This window comes from Pelodiscus sinensis, chromosome 1 (genome assembly GCF_052426305.1).
Source record: "Pelodiscus sinensis isolate ZL-2025 chromosome 1, ASM5242630v1, whole genome shotgun sequence".
NCBI lineage: Eukaryota > Metazoa > Chordata > Testudines > Trionychidae > Pelodiscus > Pelodiscus sinensis.
Genome location: NC_143052.1, coordinates 301,005,098 through 301,025,640, shown reverse-complemented (window position 1 = coordinate 301,025,640; position 20,543 = coordinate 301,005,098). Strand labels below are relative to the sequence as shown.

General features: G+C 38.6%; 1 protein-coding gene across 16 annotated transcripts in view; it reads left to right on the top strand.

Annotated features, from left to right (window-relative positions):
- The window catches only part of NBEA (neurobeachin), a 748,862-nt gene that overhangs the window by 619,799 nt on the left and 108,520 nt on the right, over positions 1 to 20,543 (top strand). For all 16 annotated transcript variants that reach the window (XM_075919178.2, XM_075919174.2, XM_075919172.2 and 13 more), the window contains one exon: positions 9,227 to 9,339. In XM_075919178.2, the coding sequence (XP_075775293.2) occupies positions 9,227 to 9,339 (113 nt within the window). The remainder of the gene's footprint in view (positions 1 to 9,226; positions 9,340 to 20,543) is intronic.

The following is a 20,543-nucleotide window of genomic DNA, read 5'->3' as shown; positions in this document are numbered from 1 at the left end:
CTTTCACATGAGCTCTCCTTTGCCCACTTGTAATACTGTTAGCTTTGGATAATTGGTTGCTGTCTCTGTAACAGAACCACTGAAGCAAACACCAAAACCTACAACTTGATCCTCAACTCTGTCCCTGATGAAAAACAATATCAATATGCCTGTCTTCACATTCTCAGTTCCTAAGTATTGTATCATTTCCTGATTGATCCTTCATATACTGATTACTCTTCATTGAAAAGTCTTCATTGTGTCACTTTATTTCTTACCTGAAAGTCTGCCTATCACCTTCTCTGAAACACTATCCACTTCATCTTTAACTCTGCTTCTGCTGCAGTTTTTACTCATACTTTAATAACTGTATCAACTATTTTGTTCTCTCTTTCTAAATCACTGTTCTCTAAGCAGTCCAGAACACTTGCATTCAAGGACGTGTTATTTCCATAACTTTTCCTGGGCTTCCTGTCCCTCTGGAAATTCAATTCAAAATGTCCCTGTTGATTTTCTAAAATCACCAAAGTCTTGTTTCAACCTGTCCTTATAACCTCCAAGCCACCTATTTTCCTGCCTTTTTATTCTATTTTTAAGATCTTCACCTCTTTCCTGCCCTTTCTCCTGACTTGAGCATATTTCATCATGCTTACAGCTCTGGTTTTTGTTTTTTTGTGGGAGTTTGGATTTTTTCCCAAAGATAAACACTGCACTCTGCTATTTATCAATCAGTCTCAGTTTTATTCTCGCTTTGCCCCTGGTTTTTGTCCTCATTTTGTAGACATAAGCCTTCCTGGCCAAACAATCTACCTCCCCCCTCTACACACGCACACCTACTGAAGAATTCCTTAGTTTTGAAGCAGTAGAAGGAGTAGTAACTATACTAATTGACTTGGTGTTCTTTCTCCCGACTCACAGAAAAAGGCCTTATGGTATATTAACAGAATGTGTGTAAATTAAACACCCTAGATGATTTTAAAAAATCAAGTATAATGGGGGGACCTTTAAAATCGTCCAACCCTCTCTCCCCCCCAGTAAGATACAAGACTCAGAATAGAGGGGAGGATATGATATCTGTACATTTGTGCTGAGGTCTCTCTGTGGTGCCAGGCTTTAAAGTGGTAGTTTTGAAATTTAATTCTCAGACTTTTAACTGATTGCTTTTTTAAGGTATGCAAATTACTTTAGATTAAATAAAAGAAAGAAAATCCCTTTTAACAATATGAGGAGTAATTATGTTGCCAGTTCCTTATAAGTGAATTCCTGTGTGTGCGCGCGCGTGTGTGTGCGTGTGTGTGTGTGTTGCCAGTTCCTTATAAATGAATTCCAGTGTGTGTGTGTGTGTGTGTGTGTGTGTGTGTGTGTGACAGCGGGGGAGGGAATAATACATTCAGGTAATGAATCTAGACCAACTTCTACTCCCTTCCTCTTTTTTTCTCCTGTTTAGCATTTTCCACTTTTCTATTCTGTGATGTACAAGCCATCACTGGTTAATTATGTATATATTTAGCTACTGCATGTGTTGGGCTTATTATTGTCATCTAATTAGATGTAACTCGAACTGCTTGCTTCTAGAAAAATCATTAAAAATTCTTTCCTAATGACCTAGAGATGACAAAATGTCTGTAAAGTGTGAAGAAGCAGACAAGCACAGGAACATCGCTCTTAAAGAGTGTTAATCCAGATGCTGCAATCATCTAATTAAACAATATTTTGCTGTCATTAACATTTTCACCACGGAATTGCAGTTATAATTTCTTTGTCAGCTGTCTCTAGATCACTTTACCTTCAAAACTAAAGTGCCATATAAAAACATTAAATTGGATGGTTTAATTAAAAAGTTTTTTGTAATGAAGAAACATAGCCAGTATTTCTGAGATCTCTTTTACTGTGCCTTAGTTTTATTGTTCTAGTAGATTAGTGTCATAGGCTTACAATATTTAATATTCAGCCTTTAACATTAATCTCTATAATCTTAGCTGGTGAAAAATCTTCAGCTACTGAAAAGGTACAATGTCTTCTAACAGCACTACAGGTTTATGTTTTATAATTATTCAACTAAGGAACAGTAGCAATTCTTGCATACAAGTACCAAACAAGTGGTATTATGATGAAATACTGTCTGCTCTTTACAGTCAGTAAAAATCAGAGCAGGATCAAAACCAATCCAAAGATTGTTCCTTATCATTGAAACAGTGATATTTATGCATGTTTAGAATTATGGATGCAGTAAATTACTGTTGTCCATCCAGATATCCATAAACACATTACTCCTATAACATCTTGTGAATAGTATATTTATATTCACAATGCACATTAACATTCATTTACCAAATTTATTTTATATTTGATAACAAAATTGTTGAATAAAGTAAAATAGTGAATAATCTTTTCTAATAAACATTTATTCGAGCCATGATTAATGTTTACTGTATATAGTATTTTATATATTCAACTACTTTACAAATATTAACTAATTAATACAACACACCGGGGAAGGGGAAGAGAAATATTATCCTCCCGTTTTTATAGATCAGAAACAATCAAAAATAGGTTAAGTGGCCTACCCAAAACCACACAGTAAATGTCACAACTCAGGTCTCCAGATTTACAATTGTTCGCTTAGTCCACTGGACCCTTCTGAGCGAACATTTATAAATAAATGTTAGAATAAATTATAAGAGTGATGTATATATTCAACAATTAAATTATTTTCTTATTTTAAATATTTTACCCTTTATTTTTGTCTTGCTCCTTGAGTTGCTTTATGTTATGGTATTATTTTACTTCTCTTCATTTGTTAAAAACCCCCTGTAAAGTAGTACTGAAGTACAGAGGAAATCAGGGAGAAAGATTTCTGTGATAACCCAAGATCAGGCTCAAACTGCTAACTTTTTTCATGAAAAGTAGCCCCATGGGTTTCAGTCAAGATTCGGATAGGGGCGAACATCATCGGCACATTTATTTTATAATGGTAAAACTCTTTGAGATTCCACAGCACCTTTCATTTAAAACTATAACAGGTTTTTAAAAAGAACTAAAGTTCCTTGCCGATAAGTCCATCAGGAGCAACTCCATGCTCTGAGCATCCCTAGCCTCTGTTTGCCAATATCTGGGAGAGGACAACAAGGGACAGATTTCTCAATGATTGTTCAGTCCATTTCCTCTGAAACACCTGGCATTGACCCCTGTGGAAGAAAGGATACTGAGCTAGCTGGCCTATTGGTCTGGCCCAGTATGAAAGTTCTTATGTTCTCATTTGAGGATCTCCAAGATCTGTACAAATATTTATTAAACCCTTTTGAGAGGGCAAATTAATATCCTCAGTGTACAAATGGGGAAAATGATGGCATAGTAAAGTCAAGGAACTATACCAGGGTGTTGCTTCGAATCTTTGGCAAATGCAGGGATAAAAAACAGAACTATTAATATTCACTCCTATACTTTAGCCTACTGAACAATTTTTTCTTTTGTACTTTATGTTGATAAACTCTTGTATGCTCTTTGAATAATATTTTTGATAAATGTTCATCTGCTCTAGGTATCTTGTCTTATAGCATATATTCACTCCTGCAGTCATTGTTGAGATCGCATGAGAATTATATTTGCATTTATTTCTTGTTTTTTTTATTTGAACATTACACGTATACTGGTATTGGATCAATTTTCCCTTCCAAATTCTGTTTGTAGCCAATTTAATTTTATATTTTCTGAAAAAACACTGACTTATTAAAAGTACAACACAAAAAGTGTTAATAATACCTACTTTCACCAGTATCAATGAGACTGTATGTAAAAATAGAGAAGTGCTTGTTGTTCATCAACATTCATTGAAAAAATAGGGTGTTTGTGGAGCAATGAAAGTTTTATATTTCACTAACGCAGACATGATTTTTGTGTGGAATTGCCCAGAACAAGGAAGCCTGTGTTTCCCATTGCCAGGTTTTGTACCCCAGGAATCTGTCCAGAATCTGGAAGGAAGCAGTTATTGCGACAGGGTTGTAAATCTGCAGCAGGGCTGGGAATTGTTAAAGTAGGTTATTTCAGTCTGTTAATTTAATACACACACACACACACACATGTATTTATTACATGATTTTTAAAAAAGAATCATGTTGCATATTATGTGATTCTCAGTAAGTCAATATACTGGCTGGTTTAGGATTAAGGGACTTGTTTTTTTAATGTATCATATAATTGAGGGGTTTTTTTACTACTACTAGCTTCTAGTTGACATTGCAATAAAGTTCTTTCCTATTTACTGTCCACTAGTTGACAGTTCCTTCAGAATTTTCAGTTGATTGATTTTCAACTGCAAATTCTTTTTTATAAATTGGATCTGCAATTCGCTTTGCTCATTTGAACTGTTTACTTATTGTAATGGGGATCTGTTTACTTACATTTGGGGGAAATACCTTGGGGCTAGAATTAATTTCAGTCTTTTTAAGGAGACTTTTAATCTTGAGTGTAGTTAGGAAGTAACAGTAAAACAAATACCACCTGCCTATCGCAATGGATGGCAAAATTTATGGCTGGTGACTGAGACAGCCACAGATGATGGGAAGAGGAAAATATATGCAGAGGAGATATAGGGGCATTCCCTCTTTCTCCAGAGTCTCTAGCTCAGAGGATGGCAATCTGAGGGCCACATGTGGCCCATTAAGGTTCAATGTACAGGCCCGCAAGATATTTTGTTTACTATTGCTCATGCACAGTGTTGCCAGATTCCGCTGGTTTCTGCCATGTTATTTTTTTTCCACACTGGTATTGCTAAAGTGACACACACATAAAGCAAGGGCCTGTGAAGTCAGGTGCATGCTGACTGCACGTAGGATTGTCGTGTGTCCCATATTCACTCAGTCCGGTATTTTTGCCTCCTGTCCGGTAAAAAAATTCAGAGAATACCGGACATCTAAAATGTCCGGCATTTCTGTTTTTTTTTTCTCCGGGCAGGAGGCGAAAATGCCGGGCACCTGGCAACCCTACAAACACTCAGTGCCTGGCCTCCCCCCCCCCCAACCTCCTCCGGCTCCCAACCCCAGCCCCCATGCTTACCTGGTTCCGCAAGGCTGTGTCAGCCAACGGTCAGGGCAGTATGTGTGTGTATGTTACACCCAAGTCTTCAACTGCTGGGACACAAGGCCCCATCGCAGCGGGCAGCCTGGGAGGCTGAAGGGCGCCCCGAGAAGTTTAATGTCCGTGTCTTTACCACTAGGACCGGGGTCCCGTCGCAGCGGGCAGCCAACAGGCTGACAGACGCCCCAGAGTTTATAGGAAGAGTTTATTACATCTCAGATTTCAACTTCTAGGATACAGGATCTCTTTGCAGCGGGCAGTCTAGGGAAGACTGAGAGATGCCCCCAATGGATCTGTCCTCTGGAAGTGACACAATCCAAAATGTCCAAGCTCTCCCTATACCTGTCCCTTATGACCGGCTGAAGTTCTTTTAAATTGTGCTTGGTTATGTTACAGCAACTGAAGGAGTCAGGTTAAAGCTTAAACAGTTACAGGTTTATTAAAGAAGCTTATAAATCATATAGTTACAATGGCTATTGCTCTATTTCTTAACTGCTAGCAAATATAAATCTTAAAAATGGTTACAAAGAAAATAAAGATAGAAAATAGAAATAATGGTACCAAGTGTCAGCTTAATCTTTAAAGAGCTCTAAATCTATGTGTACACTTAAGACAAAGGACCACATCCAGGTATAATTTTTACCCCCTTCTGTGCCTCTCGGTCTCAGCGTGTCAAGCCAGGGCCAGTCCCTCAATTCCTAGGAAAGACGAATACGAGGTGGGCGTCCCCGTGGAACCTTGGGAGGTCAAACACCTAACCCAACCAGCAAATAGATGATAGATTGACACTCAGAGTAAGTGTGCTGCTGGACCCATCTTTATACCCATAGGGGCCCGTATCCTCTTTCTTATCTAAGATGCCAAATTGTGTTGGTTCGTCTTTGTGACGCCAGTTCTTACAAGCAAGTTTCAACTTAATTTATACTTGCAAGAGAGATAACTAAATTGTGAGTACTGGACATTTTTTACTGGGCAAGAGATTCCTCCCCCCGCGGATGGCTGTGTGTTCGTATCAATATGGGTTTCAGTCAAGGGCACTCCTCGGCAGTCTCTAGATCAGCAATTGGCGTATCTCTGTTTACAGCCATCTGGGGTCACAGCAGCCTGCATATCCGGGCCTTTTGTTCAAGGCTTACTGCTCTGTGTGCCCTGTGTGCTCCAGGCAAGTAAAAATGGATGTTATAGGGGGGTTGCTGTCTGGCTACAGGCTGCTGGAACAAAATGGCTGCCGACCAAGGCAACTGCTCCCCTGTTCCTATCCCTGCACTCACTCTTAAAAGGGACATGCTGCGTTTTTTTTTTCTTTTTTTGCTCAACAATTTTGGTCCCTCCCTCCTCCCTCCTTTTTTTCCCCCTTCAACAGAATTTTTTCCCGGTGTTTTTTTTTTGGGGGGGGGGAGGGGTTCTGTATTTTTGTTTAAATCATCTGGCAACTCTAACTGCACACAATGTTGACTATAAAAACTGTATGCTCCATCTGCATCTACTACTATGGTTCAATTGGCACACCTGACAAATTGTAAGTATACAAGTGCAATTAGCAAAATTACCCTATCCCAGGAGGCCATCTTGGTCACAACAATCTTGTGGTCCACTCATTAGCCTAGGCTGTCCATTTCTGCTTTAGCTATTCATTGAGCAGCTGGGAGAGAAAGGGAATTGACTGGCCTGTCACCTTCGTCTTTCAGTAATTTAAACCCTAATCCTGGTCATGTGAAGTTTCTTTTTGCTGTTTCAGAAACCCTGCTTCTCCAACCTATATTGCTAGCTTTGAGCTGTGTTTTGTGGATGCCAATCACCTGTGCTTGAGTCAGAAAGGAGTTTTTCTTCCCATAGGAGCTAACTTGGCATAGGCCTAGGGAATTTTTTGCTTTGCCTCCAGCATCCTGAATGCACAGTTAAGTTAAATAGGTGTAAAGATTTAGTAATTCAGTATAGCAATGTTTCATCACAGTTTGTGGTTGGTTTTCAATGTGGTTTAAAGGATTAAAAGGAATGATTCCCTGTGCTCATGGTAAAACCTTGATATTCACAAGCCTAGATCCCAACTTAGTGCAGTTCGTCCTACTTATCAGGGTGGGAGGACACAGTTGAGCAAGCTGAGCCTTGGGATAGGCAGATGAGAAACTACTCTGAGTTATGGGTGATTCAATAGGAGCCTGTCACAGGGCGGGTTCACACCATGATGCCTCCTGGGAATTAGCTCATATCTGTCCACCGGACACCTCCCTCTGGCTGGTGTCTTCCGCATTAGTTCCGGACCCGTTTTGCTCGCAGACTACGGTGTCCTCTTCAGGATACTGCCCACTGGCAGTGCCCACGCCAGTGTCTCTTGGCCCTCTTCCCAGGGGGGGATTGCTTATCAGTCTCTGTACTCTGGGGTCCTCCCCTCCCAGGGAACTCCCAATTCCTCTATACCTACCTTGCCTCAGTGACCCACTGCCAGTCTTCATCTAGTCCCTTATCTCAGGGGCAAACTGCAGTCTGAAATGGCCACTCATCATTGGTAAAGGGGTAGACTTGCTGCCTTAGCCTCTATTAGCTGCCTCCCCACAGCCCTAGCACTCTGAGGCTTTGCCTCAGGCCCTGCAGCCTGGAGTGAGGCCAAGCCAGAGCTCCCCAGCTCTGTCTGCCTTTCCCCAGCACTGCTCTTTTCCAGGAAGCCCCCAGCTTTCCTGGCAGCCAAGTCTCTCCTGCTCCCCAGCTAGAGCAAGAGTTCTCCCTCTTCTTCCCTTCTGGAGACCTTAGTTATACAGCTCACAGCTGAGCCCTAATTGACAATATCAACCTCAGCTGTGGACTTTGCTCTCAGCCCTTTCCCAGGGCTGGGTTTTAGCCTTAAAGGACCAGTGTGGGGTAGATGCTCCATCACAAAGCCCTACGACTCCTACACGGGAACCATTTAAAGTGCCTTATTATGTGAGAGTACGTGTGACAGGGCAGATAGGGCTCCTCCCCGCCTTATGTTCAATGAAGTTTTGTTCTGCTACATAAAGTCCATTTCTGTGTCCACATTTGCCACCCCACCTTTATCAACATTGAACTTGGTCAATATCTTGGGTTAGAACACACATAGCTGCACACCCATAAACACCCTCTCTTTTTCCTTTCTTCCCTTCTTCCATTCAGTACTTGCGATTAAATTACACTTTGTGATATTGGCATTGTCTTGTCTATGCAATCTAGATAGATCTCGAAAATGTTCCTCCATGTTTTTAAGTCCATGGCATAGAAGGTAATACATACTTTAACAAGACCCAGGTCATGAGCCTGAGTAGATGGGCTGAATGTATTGAGGGCAAGGAGTTGAGTGTCGTTGTCCCTGACCTGAGAAACAGGTACAGAGCTGCCTTGCAGCAGCTATTTCAGCCTGCTGGGTGCACAAATCTTTATGGGGTTTAGATATACACTTTGTAGCAGGGAGGTGAGAGAGTCTGCATAATAGCAGATCCTCCTGGCTTTTTGCAAATTTCCCACTCCTTCTGTGCTACAATGTTTAAAAAAAGGGGGGGGGGGAGCAGGGCTTCATGATGGGTAGGCAGCGTGTGCCACACTTACTTCGAGTCCCATTCTCACCACTGAGTGGAATTTCACTTTTTCCTCTGGAAAGGTATCCTCCATCATCATGGGAGATGGAAAGCAATTCACTCTAGGATAATGCAGTATTAGCAGAGATGGGCCCAAATCTCAGATTCAAGCTTCCAAATTTAGAAAGAGACTAGAACCGGTTCTGAGCTTTGTAACTTGGATCCCTTTCTTTTATTTGTTACTTACCTTCTGTATCAGAGTTGTCACAGCTGGTACACTTACAGGAAAAGAAAAATGATTTTTCCCAACTTCAAAATATAACAGATGTTTAAGAATGTTCTTTAGTGTCATTAACAGAGGGTATTAAATAGGATTACATGGTTTCTGGTCCTTTTGCTACCTCTAAACATTATTCTCCTCTTCTTACACATAACATATGTTGCTACTGTCTTCTGAATTTTCATTCAGATACATGGAAACAGAGCATGTTTTTGTCTGCAGGTGATAAATGCATTAGTATAATAGCAGGTAAATGAGAACATAAGATAAAACAAATATAAAGATAAGTTGCTAATAAATTGCTTATCAGTGGCACAAATGGACAATATTTCATAAATTTTATAAGATTGTTTTTCTTCATTAGGACGAACGTACAACGATCTAAACCAATACCCTGTATTTCCGTGGGTATTAACGAACTACGAATCAGAAGAGTTGGATCTGACCTTACCAGGCAACTTCAGGGATCTTTCAAAGGTATTTTTCAGACATTTATGTTACAGAAATCTAACCAACCTTCTTAATGAAACAGTGTATTTTTAATTTTTATTACTAAATGAATGGAATTAATAAGTTTAGCAGGAAAAGATTTTTATTTTACAAAGCCTTATGAGGTTATATTTTTCATATGGAAGATTGGTTTTGATTTGTTATATCAAATAAGTTTTAAAGGGATTTTCTTTAAGGTGCCTGATATATTTCATGAGAGCACTTTATTTGTTTAGGATGTCGCCTAGATAAGACTTTTTTTCTTTTATACTTAATATTTTTATTATAGTGTTTATGTCCTTTATTGGTTAGCTATAGGAGAGTAGCTCTGTATATTCCTTGATATCAAGATCTCATACAAATACTTGTAAACAAAAGACACTTTATTAGCAATTTTACAAAACATAGCTAGACACATGCAGTTACATAGATTTCATTTCTATGTGTCTCTGAATTTCCCTGATATGGTGGGGACTAGAAGCGTAAGTGCTGGAAGAGCTTTCCTTGCAGTATCTATAGAAGCCAGAAGTACTGTAATCATGTTGAAAACCTGCTCTGCCAAGACTTGAAGACTAATTTTGCACTTGGCGTATATGGATAATATTTGGATAGTTAAAGCTGCTGGAAGGACTGACTGGCTGGTAAACACACATATCATCCCATTTTGGTTGAGGCCTAGTCTCAGGTTATGCAGGGCACTTTGCCCTTTCACAATATTATTTAACATTTTCCAAAGTTCGGGGTTGGACTCGACGACCTCCTGAGGTCTCTTCCAGCCCTAGGATTCTATGATTCTGTGAAAGTAATATTTTACAGGTATATAATGAGATTATAATCTATATCATAAGTGACAACAAAATCCACAATAGGAGGCTATTGACATTGCTAGTAACAGTATGAGGAAATTCTCAAGCAATACTTCGCAGTATTGTTTATGATAATGATAAAATATATAAATAAGAATCTTTGTCTCTTCAAAATCTCAAAGATTTGCTTTCCTAATATTTGCAGTGGCATGGGGCAGTTTGCATAGCACAATGTATTGTGGTTACTCCAGAGTGTGGCTTCATGAGATTTTATAAGCAATTTCAGTCTCACTGACGCCATACTTGGACTCCATCAAGGAACACAGGTGCTAAAGGGAGTAGCTTAGGGTATGTCTACAGTACCACCCTAGTTCGAACTAGGGTGGTTAATGTAGGCAACCAAAGTTGCAAATGAAGCTCAGGATTTAAATATCCTGGGCTTCATTTGCATCTTGCCGGGCGCCGCCATTTTTAAAGCCCTGGTAGTTCGGACTCCGTGCCCGCAGCTACATGCGGCACGGAGTAGGTAGTTTGGATTAGGCTCTCTAATTAGGCTCTGGAACGAGCCTAATCCATTCCTACCTACTGCGTGCCGCGTGTAGCCGTGGGCACAGAGTCCGAAATACCGGGGCTTTAAAAATGGCGGCGCCCGGCAAGATGCAAATGAAGCCCGGGATATTTAAATCCTGGGCTTCATTTGCAACTTCGGTTGCCTACATTAACCACCCTAGTTCGAACTAGGGTGGTATTGTAGACATACTCTTACTGATTTAGTAGGTTCCTTTTTTTCCCCCAATCTTCTAATTTGTCCAGGTCACTCTGGACCCTATCCCTACCCACCAGCGTATTTACCTCTCCCCTTAGCTTAGTGTCATCTGAAAACTTGCTGAAGGTGCAGTCAGTCACCTCATCCAGGTTATTAATAAAGATGTTGAACAAATCCATCCCCAGAACTGACCCTTGGAGCACTCTGCTTGATATGGATCACCAACCAGACATCGAGCCATTGATCACAACCCATTGAACCCAATAATTTAGCCAGCTTTCTATCCCCCTTACAGTCCATTTATCCAGTTCATATTTCTTTAACTTGCTGGCAAGAATACTGTGGGAGACCGTATCAAAAGCTTTACTAAAGTCAAGCTATATTTTGTCCGCCAACTTGCCCATATCCACAGAGCCAGTTTCCTTGTCATAGAAGGCAGTCAGGTGAGTCAGGCATGACTTTGCTCTTGGTGAATCCATGTTGACAATTCCTGATCACTTTTCTCTCTTGCAAGTGCTTCAAAATGGATTCCCTAAGGATCCTTTCCATGGTTTTTTTGGGAACTGAGGTGAGGCTGACCAGTCTCTAGTTCCCTGGATTGTCCTCCTTCCATTATTTCCCAGTCATCTCTCTCAATCTCTACAATTTTTCAGAGATAATAGCCATTGGCTCTGCAATCACATCAGCCAATTCCCTCAGCACCCTCGGATGCATTAGATACAGTCCTATGGATTTGTTATGTCCCGCTTTTCTAAATAGTTCTTAACTGTTCTTTCTGCAGTGAGGGCTTCCCATACTGTGCCTCCTAGAGCAGTCGTCTGGGAGCTGACTTTATCTGTGAAAACAGACAAAAATGCATTGAGTATTTCAGCTTTTTCCCACATCATCTGTCACTAGGTTGCTTCTTTCCTTCAGCAAGGGTCCTACAACTTCCCTGGCCACACTCTTATTGTTAACATGCCTGTACAAACCTTTCTTGTTACCCTTCACATGCCTTGCTGGCTTTAATTCCAATTGTGCATTAGACAATTTTCATAATACTTTACCCCAGAATCCTATATTGCCGAATTGGGTAATTATATCCTGTTAATCTAAAATTACCATATAGTTCAAACTGGAAAAGATAAGAGTGTTCAGCAGTTCCTCTCTTGAAATCCATTGTGTGCAATGTTGCTGAAGGAGAATGACTGCTACATTACAATCAAATTGTGGGGTACATTTAATGGTGGATAAGTCATCCCTATATGTAATTTGCAAATTATGTTGGGGTTTGTGGCGGGGTCACTGGCCCCGCCCCCTCCAATCTCCAAGGCCTGGTCCTTTAAACACAGGCCCAGCTGCCCAGTCCTTTAAACGCAGGCCCAGTGGCCTTGTCCTTTACATGCAGACCCAGCAACCTAGTCCTTTATGGGATCCCCTCTGGGAGGAAGGGGTAGGGGAACCCAGGCCCTCCCTCTCCACTGGGCCCCAACCCAGGGTCCTATCAGTGGCAGGTGGTTCCCACCACTGGCTCAGTGGGAAGTTCTCCCCAAAACTCGCTGAGCCTGCTAGATACTTTCCTGGTCCTCACCCTGGGTTGCTTCCTACCCCCTCATCCTGGCCGACAGCGGTCCCACCTGTGGATGCGGGTCTGGCTACAGCAGCAATGTTGGCAGGCGTGGCCTTGAAGATAGCAGTGGCTGGGGCAGCAACAGCTTCTAGGGGGGCTGCACAGCGCAGCCGGCGTTGCGGTCTGGCTTGTCCCGGGGACAACAGCGGCAGGGGTAACTGGTCCAGTGCCTCTTGTTCCAGCTGTGGCTTCTGTGTCTGGACGGGAGCTCCTTCCCCTCCGGTGGCCAGCCCCAACTGAGCAGACCTGTAGCCTTTTATACCTGGGCTGCACCGCGAGCATGTCCAGCAGGGCTGTGGGGGAGAGGCATACCCAAAAGGCGGGCTCTCTGTCCCCTTGTTCAGTGTGGGGCTGGCCAGCTGCGTCACAGGGTTCTTCTGGAAAAGTGGAAATAATTATAAACTTTAATTAATACAGTAATCTAGTGGTGCTTAGCAGCAGCTACAGAGGTTTCATTACAAAATTATCTTAAAGTGGCGCACAGATTTTTGTTTGTCTCTGAGGGCATGTCTACACTAGGAAATTATTTCGAAATAACTACATTCAAAATAATAACTTCTGAAATAACAAAATCAAAATAACATGTGCCCCACTATAGAGAAACCTCAAAATTAGTCCGAGGTAGGCTCCATTTTTGTGGACTCACTACCTCAGCTTAGAGCCCCAGGAAACACTAGGGAGTAATTACTTCGAATTACTCTGGGGAGTAGTTATTTTGGAATAGCAGTAGCAGAGCATCCACACTAATGCTATTTCAAAATAACTATTTTGAAATAACCATCGTTCCCCGAGGAAAACAGGAATACAAATTCCAAAATAACCACTCCATTATTTTGAAATAACGGGATTGGAAGTGTGGATGCTTCACTTATTATTTCGAAATAAGGCATGTTATTTCAAAATAACTCCCTAGTGTAGACCAGGGCTGAAAGTTGTTGACTAGCCAATGTGAATATTCTATTTAGTTTTTGTCTGGATACTCTTTGTACATTTTCAATAGGAAGTCTTTGTAATTGAACTGTGGCTAAAATTTTTTCTTCACATTCCTCCTTTCATTGTCTCCAAAAAATTGGATGGATACTGAGAAGGTCTAGTCAGTTCATTGGGAAGGGTTTAAAAACAGAGTTCCTGATTTTTAGTCATTATTCACATTACAGCTGAAAGGTTATGTGCTGTGCACATAGATCAGATTGATGGGGAGCTGGGCACACACAAAATCTTCTCCATCAGGAGCTATCCTTTTCTGTCAGATTTTACTCTACAATCAAAAAGTGTTCCTGCATTGCTGCTGGCACATAAGGACTTCCTGCATAGCCACTGATGAATAAAATCTTCTGTCAGCTGCTGCATTTCTATTCCTCACAGGTCTGCCCTCAACTCCCTTGCCCCAATCCTCATCCTTAATAAAAGAAGAAAAAAAAGAAAGAAGTACACAAAAATTTCTTCTGGAAGTAGTTCTGCATTACTCAGGTCGCTATATTTAGTAATGCTAATATTATAGCATCTTCATTCATTTAAAGAACTGTTTGTCCAGTCATGAAGAGTTAAATACTAGTTAAAAAATAGTCATATTCTTCCTTCATAGTATTTTGTCAAATATTTCTAGCCCTTGTTTTTTTCCTTATACATTTAATTGGAGATTTATAAAAATGGGCATGGGGCCAATCAAGGTGCTGTAGCTTAAGATATAATGTACCCCTCATTTGGATAGACATTGTAGGCTCAAATTTTATTCATTACATATAAAAGGTTAAAGGTTATATTTATTGTGTGACAGAATGAAAAGTTAATGAAAGAGGCTGTCATAGATACATAGATTATCTTTTCACTGCTGAACCATCAAGTGATCTCTTTATTCTCTGCTTTATTGATATTTTTCATACAAAAATTCAGATGTTGTTGAGTGTTCACATTACAAATGTGTTTATCATATTGTACACTGAATGCTTTAAGGATAGCACTTAGAATTTAATGTGATTTGTTATAGACGATGTTTATTCCTAAATTACAGTGATTGCATTAGTTTGACATGCTACATTGTTCCTGCTTATTAAAGTATAAATGGGAATTTTTCCTCATTTACTTCCACTCATGCATCCTGCTAAATCAAATAGTTTCTTTGTAAAGCAAAGTCCTACTAATATTGACATGTGTATGAGCCTTCACACACACCCATTCATTGAGTGGAAAAATTAAATTTTGTTAATGCGGAAGGCATTTGATTGACAGATGATGATAAGCATAACCACTTTCCCATATTATTGTGCCACTTTAAGAAAAGGAAGTGATAGTGCCTCAAGGCTTCTAAATGTAATAATGCAAATGAACACACCAACGTGTGAGTATTTCAAGACAAACCACTCTTAATACTGCCAAATGTCTGTATAATGTTTAATGGAGTTTATGTGGTTAGCAAAAGCCTCTCTAACCAGAATTAAGCTACAGAAATTTCTTCAGTTTATTTTTAACTTTCCCTTTACAAAATGTAAATCTTTTACCATCAGGGAAATGAATTACATTCATTCTGGTGTTATTAAACATTTCTTTTTCTAATATGGAAAGTTAATGTATTGAACAAAACTCCAGTACTTCCGAATCTGAATTAGCTGTTTATGCTAAGAAAAAGTACACATTAATTTACTAAACATAAAACTTTTACATTTTTGGGATAAATTTACAGTATTTTTTAGCATTTCAGGTCTTCAGTTAAGTTTTAACATTTTCTGTTTAAAAATATTGTTTTACAACAATTAAAAAATCAACTGTTTAGACAGAGCCAAATTAAATCTACACATAATATTATTTTCTTGCAAACAAATATCAGATTGTTGAATGTATTAGCATTACAGATAGATAAATAAGATAGACATTGTGTTGGTCAGGACCATTTAATTGCAGTATTTTAGTGAACAAACCTATAGGAGGGCAAAGTTGGCACTACTGTAGTGAGGAATGCACTTCTACAAATACATCCAGTAAAATGGCAAACACCACATGAGCTAACATAACATGTCCAGTGGATAAAAGCACTAAGTTTATCAGCAATACACTGTTTGAGAGACTGGAAGCCAAAAAGAGATTAGCCAGTTATCCAGGTAACATGCCAATGAGCAAATAGCAGCAATTTTCTGATGTTCAATCAAATCAAATTCTTTCTTTTTCATGGGGAAAAATTCAGCACATATTGTGTTGACTAAAATAGGTTGTACTTGTAGCAACCAGCTTTTTGTGCAGTATTGTACCTCAAAAGAAAAACAGTTAGACAGCAGTTGCATATAGCATCTGTTATTTTATAAACTTTCAAAGAGAAGCATTTAGCTGTAGTAAAATAGTGGATTACTTTGTGGGTAGTTTTTAGAAATGCTTCCTGCAGAGTGACTAGTTAGATATTATTCGTCTGAACCTATGTGAAAGAGGTGTTTTAACAATACAAAGTTTAAAGAAATATAAATATGGTATTTTTATAAAACAAAGGAAACTGTATATTTAAATCAAATGGCTTTATTGATATAGTTTTGTAACAACTTCTATGATACATTTTTAACATGAAGTGCCAGAGCAATGAATTAGCCTCAGGTATATTAGACTGCTGGTCTAGGCTTGCATCTAAGGCTCTGGACTTGGACTTAAGATATATGGCTTCACTTACAAGCTTTGCCTCTCACTAGGAAAGTCACTTAATTCCTTTTTTCTCAGTGACCTGTATTTGAAAGGGAGATAATACTTCCCTGACTTACAGGGACAGTATTGCAGATACATTCATTAAATGCTGCCAGCTACTCACCTGCTGTGATAATGGGGGCTGTATAAGTACCTCAGAGAAACAGATACTCTGTATGAAATCTGGGATGAGAACAATATGCAGGAAGTTCTTGAGCCCATTCAGTTTTTCTTTTGTGTGGAGGGGGAGATCCAAGAATGGAGGACCTCTCCACGTAAACAGCTGTGGGTGTAATCTCGCTCTGCATATCTCTTACACATGGGGGCAGAGAAGGGAGGGGACTAAGCATAGAAGTGGTGTTAAATCATATTTTTATTGCTTTATTAAGTGTTCTGCAGATTCATCTGGAAATATTAACTTGTGTTAGCAAAATCAAGACTCTTTCTTCAAGAGAAACTTTGTTTAAATAAATGGCAGATATCTTTTAATCTCGAGCAAATTCCAAGATGATTCCAAATTGTTCCCTTTGGAAAGATCATCTAGGCTAGTAATTATCCAATTATACTCAACAAGCATTAGAACATCTCTAGGCTAATGTCCACAGCAGTGGTAGCACCCCCAGGGAGGTGTATGAGCAGGACTATGCCCTCACTGTGCCTTCACCACTGGTCAGCAGAGTGGCCCAGTGAGTCAGAAGCTTATTCTACACTCATTCAACGTGTATAGGGGTATGTGGCCACATTCCCCAGAGCTTATGGACACATTGCAAACATACAAAGTGAACTATCAGTTGGCCCCTATTGCTGCAAAATTGGTACAATTCCGAAGTATTTATGCACTTGACTTTGCACTACCACCTGAGGTAGGAAAGTACTATCCCCATTTTACAGATGGAGAATAGAGACAAAGGTAGACACTGAGGGTGTGTCTAGACTACAGGGTTTTATCGACAAAAGTGAACTTTCGTCGACAAAACTATACTTGCATCTACACTGCCGCTGAATTCTGTCATCATAACATTGACAGAACTCAGCAGTTTTTTCGACAACTGTAAATCTCATTCTACGAGGAATAACGCCTTTTGTTGACAGAGTTCTGTCAACAGAAGGCGTTATTGCATCTACACTGTCCTTTGCGTCTACACTGTCATGTCGACAAAGTGGCTGTAGTCTAGATGCTCTTTGTCGACAGAAGCTTTGTCAACAGTATCTGCCAACAAAACTTCTGTCAACAAAAGCCTGTAGTCTAGAGGTACCCTGCGGCTGCTTCCAAACCACACTCCTTTGTCGGCAGAGGGATGTAAATTAGACGTATTGAAAGTGCAAATGAAGCGTGGGCTTTAAATATCCTGTGCTTCATTTGCATAATGGCGGCTGTTGCTTTTTTTGAAACGGGGCTTTTTGAAAAAAAAACCCGGCAATTTAGATGGGGCATTTTCCTCATTTTGTCCATTTTATTCAGCAAGCACATTGTGTGATTCCGATCCTCCCTCCCTGATGAATTCTAAGCTAATTGAAAGAAAACTGAAATCTAAATCTAAAAAGAATATCAATGAGAATAAGTATAGCCTTTAGAACACAGCTTTTAGTTTAAGTAAATTGAACATGCATTTTCTAGAAAAATTAGCTTGTCTCTTTATGACATAAAAGAAATAGTATATAACCTTATATCTAATATCGGACTGCTAAATTAAAATTTCACTTCTTCATCCTCAGAAGACCTCAGAAGCACAGAGGTGTTTGCATCGATGTTTTGTATGATTCTTGGAAATTATATTGTCAGCTACCTGAGAGAAATGGAAGCATCAGTATATTTTACATTAAATGTGGCAAAAATAGATAACCTCACATCAAAAATATATTTTTGATATATAGCTATAAATCATCATTAAAGGCAATAACATCTTCCTAGTATATAACTTATTCAGTTAAAAATATTTCAAAATACTTTTCAAGCATCACTTAAGCCTCACAAAAATCCTTATGTTTACACCCATCTTGCAGAGGGAGAAATTGAATATTGTGATTCTTTTGTTGAAGGCCTTGCAACTGCAAATCAGTTTTTAAATACATGATTACAGCTCTAGAGTTTTGATTCCAAACCTGCTCTGTTCATTAGAGACATATTCACTCCCAAGTAGGCCATCATGCAAGTATTTATAATAAAACTTTGATAGGTCACATCTTTGTCATTTGCAGCTCCCAATGTTTTTGCATTGCTATTACAGTGAACTAAACTCTCACTGACATTTACATTGTGGGAAATACAAAATCATGTTACACTAACTCATTCTGGATTTGCTTCTCAGAAGGAGTGAGCATTGTTTGTTAACAAGCATAATCATCTATTCTGTTGTCACTGAAAATAGAGCTTTTAAAACTTTCAAATAGCCATTGGGTCTTGGGAAGTGAACCCTAAATGACAGCAGTGAGATTGCTGCTAATCTCAGTCAGTTAATTTTTCTTTCATTTAAAGTTTTGCAGAATATATCAGTTAATCATAAAGAGAACCCAGATATTAGTGTGAATTAGTAAAGTTCTTTTGTAAGAGGACGTGTATTTGTATAGTATGTCAAATAAATAGGAAAAAGAAAATAGTCATTTAACAAGTCAATCTTTCTAGAAGTTTTTTCAGCAAATATTTTTACAAATTTCTACTGCTACAATATATAAGCATTTCATAATAAATGATCCTCACTTATTATGAAATGCTCATACATTGTATCAGTATATACTGAATTATAATTATAAGTATAAATTATATACTGGTACAATGTATGAGCATTTCCAGTAAATCTAAACTGTAAAAGACTGAAGAGATTGAATAACTGATGACACATGAGTAAAATAAAAAATGTAAATATTTATTTTATTCTTTTTTCAGTAGTTGAGAAGATGCCTGGAAGAGATTAGGGAATGGGTCATGCTTCTCTTTCAAGAATGTTTTGTGAGGCCTTGCAGTGCAATCTGTATCAGATAAAGCTGATCCTTAGGGATTACTCAGACATTTTACACATATGAGAAAGCTGTTCACATACCCATGACACAGCAAAGTTATTAAGCACTAAGAATGTTTAGGGTAAACCAAAATTCTGGTATAGCATTGACTTAAAGTATAATTATTCACAGAATAAAACAATATGAACTATCTTAGAAGTTAGATACATTATTTAAATTGTGAAATTAATGTGCTGTACTTCAATTTTATTAATGCACAGACATCTCAAAAGCCCAGGGAAATCCAGAAACATTCAATACTTAATTAAGCCTCTTCTAGTAATATCTTTTAGTGATATACACAGTATAATGATGATGGCATTCATATTGGATTGATAGTCCTCTAGTTTCATGTAAAATGAGTTTAAACTAATCTTCAAAAATATGCTCCGGAATGAAATATGTAGAAAATACTTGTAATTTTTCTAATGGACAGACCAATTTTCTATTAAAGATACAAGTGTAATAATAAAGTAAAATATTTTTGAAGTTATATTGGATATGTAGTATATATTGAACTGTGCTGATTAGTTCAAAATATTGTTGAACAACTTCTAATATTTTGAGAAAATATTACAAAATACATTCAACTTAAAATACCTAATTAATAGGGATTTATTATAAAAATGCCCAACCCTTAACTATTTATATAATCATAATATATAAGAAGTAGTCTTTTGGAATTCTAATAAATAAACATTAATACTTTTTTGAACTATTCATCCTAGTATGGAGTAATGTGTGTTCCTCTGATTGTGAAATCACATTTTATCAATTTTAATACAAAAATTCATCCTTGCTGGGTTTTAGCAGATTACTATTGCTTCTGTTGTTACAGTTATTACCAAATAATAATTTAGTAACATCTTACATGAAAATGCATAGTTAAGATCACTTTACATGTATTATCTCTCAGTTTTTGTATGTTCCCACGTTAGCTTCATAGTAGACAGGAAGCCATAACTAGTACCCTTTTACAGAGGATTATGACAGAAATTAACACTCACATTGTATTAATATGAAATGTAGTAATACGGATCTAAGCAAATACAATACAACTAAGAGTTTCTACCTGCCCCTTTAATTTCTAGTGAACTTATATTTAACTTCTATGGTCTGTGTGCAAGGGAGACACAGATTATATAGAGAATTATTGAATAACTTTCCATTCCTGGTATTTCTTTCAAGTTAGAAGATTGTTCCTTTCTTTCTGTGAAACCTGGTTTTGTTCAGTCAGTGTTGTAGATGCTGTCTTGCAGGCTATGAATGTTTTCAAGTATTTCTGCTTAAGATCACCAAACACCACCACCAGTTCTGCGTGAAATCTTTTCATCATGAAATGTGCATTACAAAG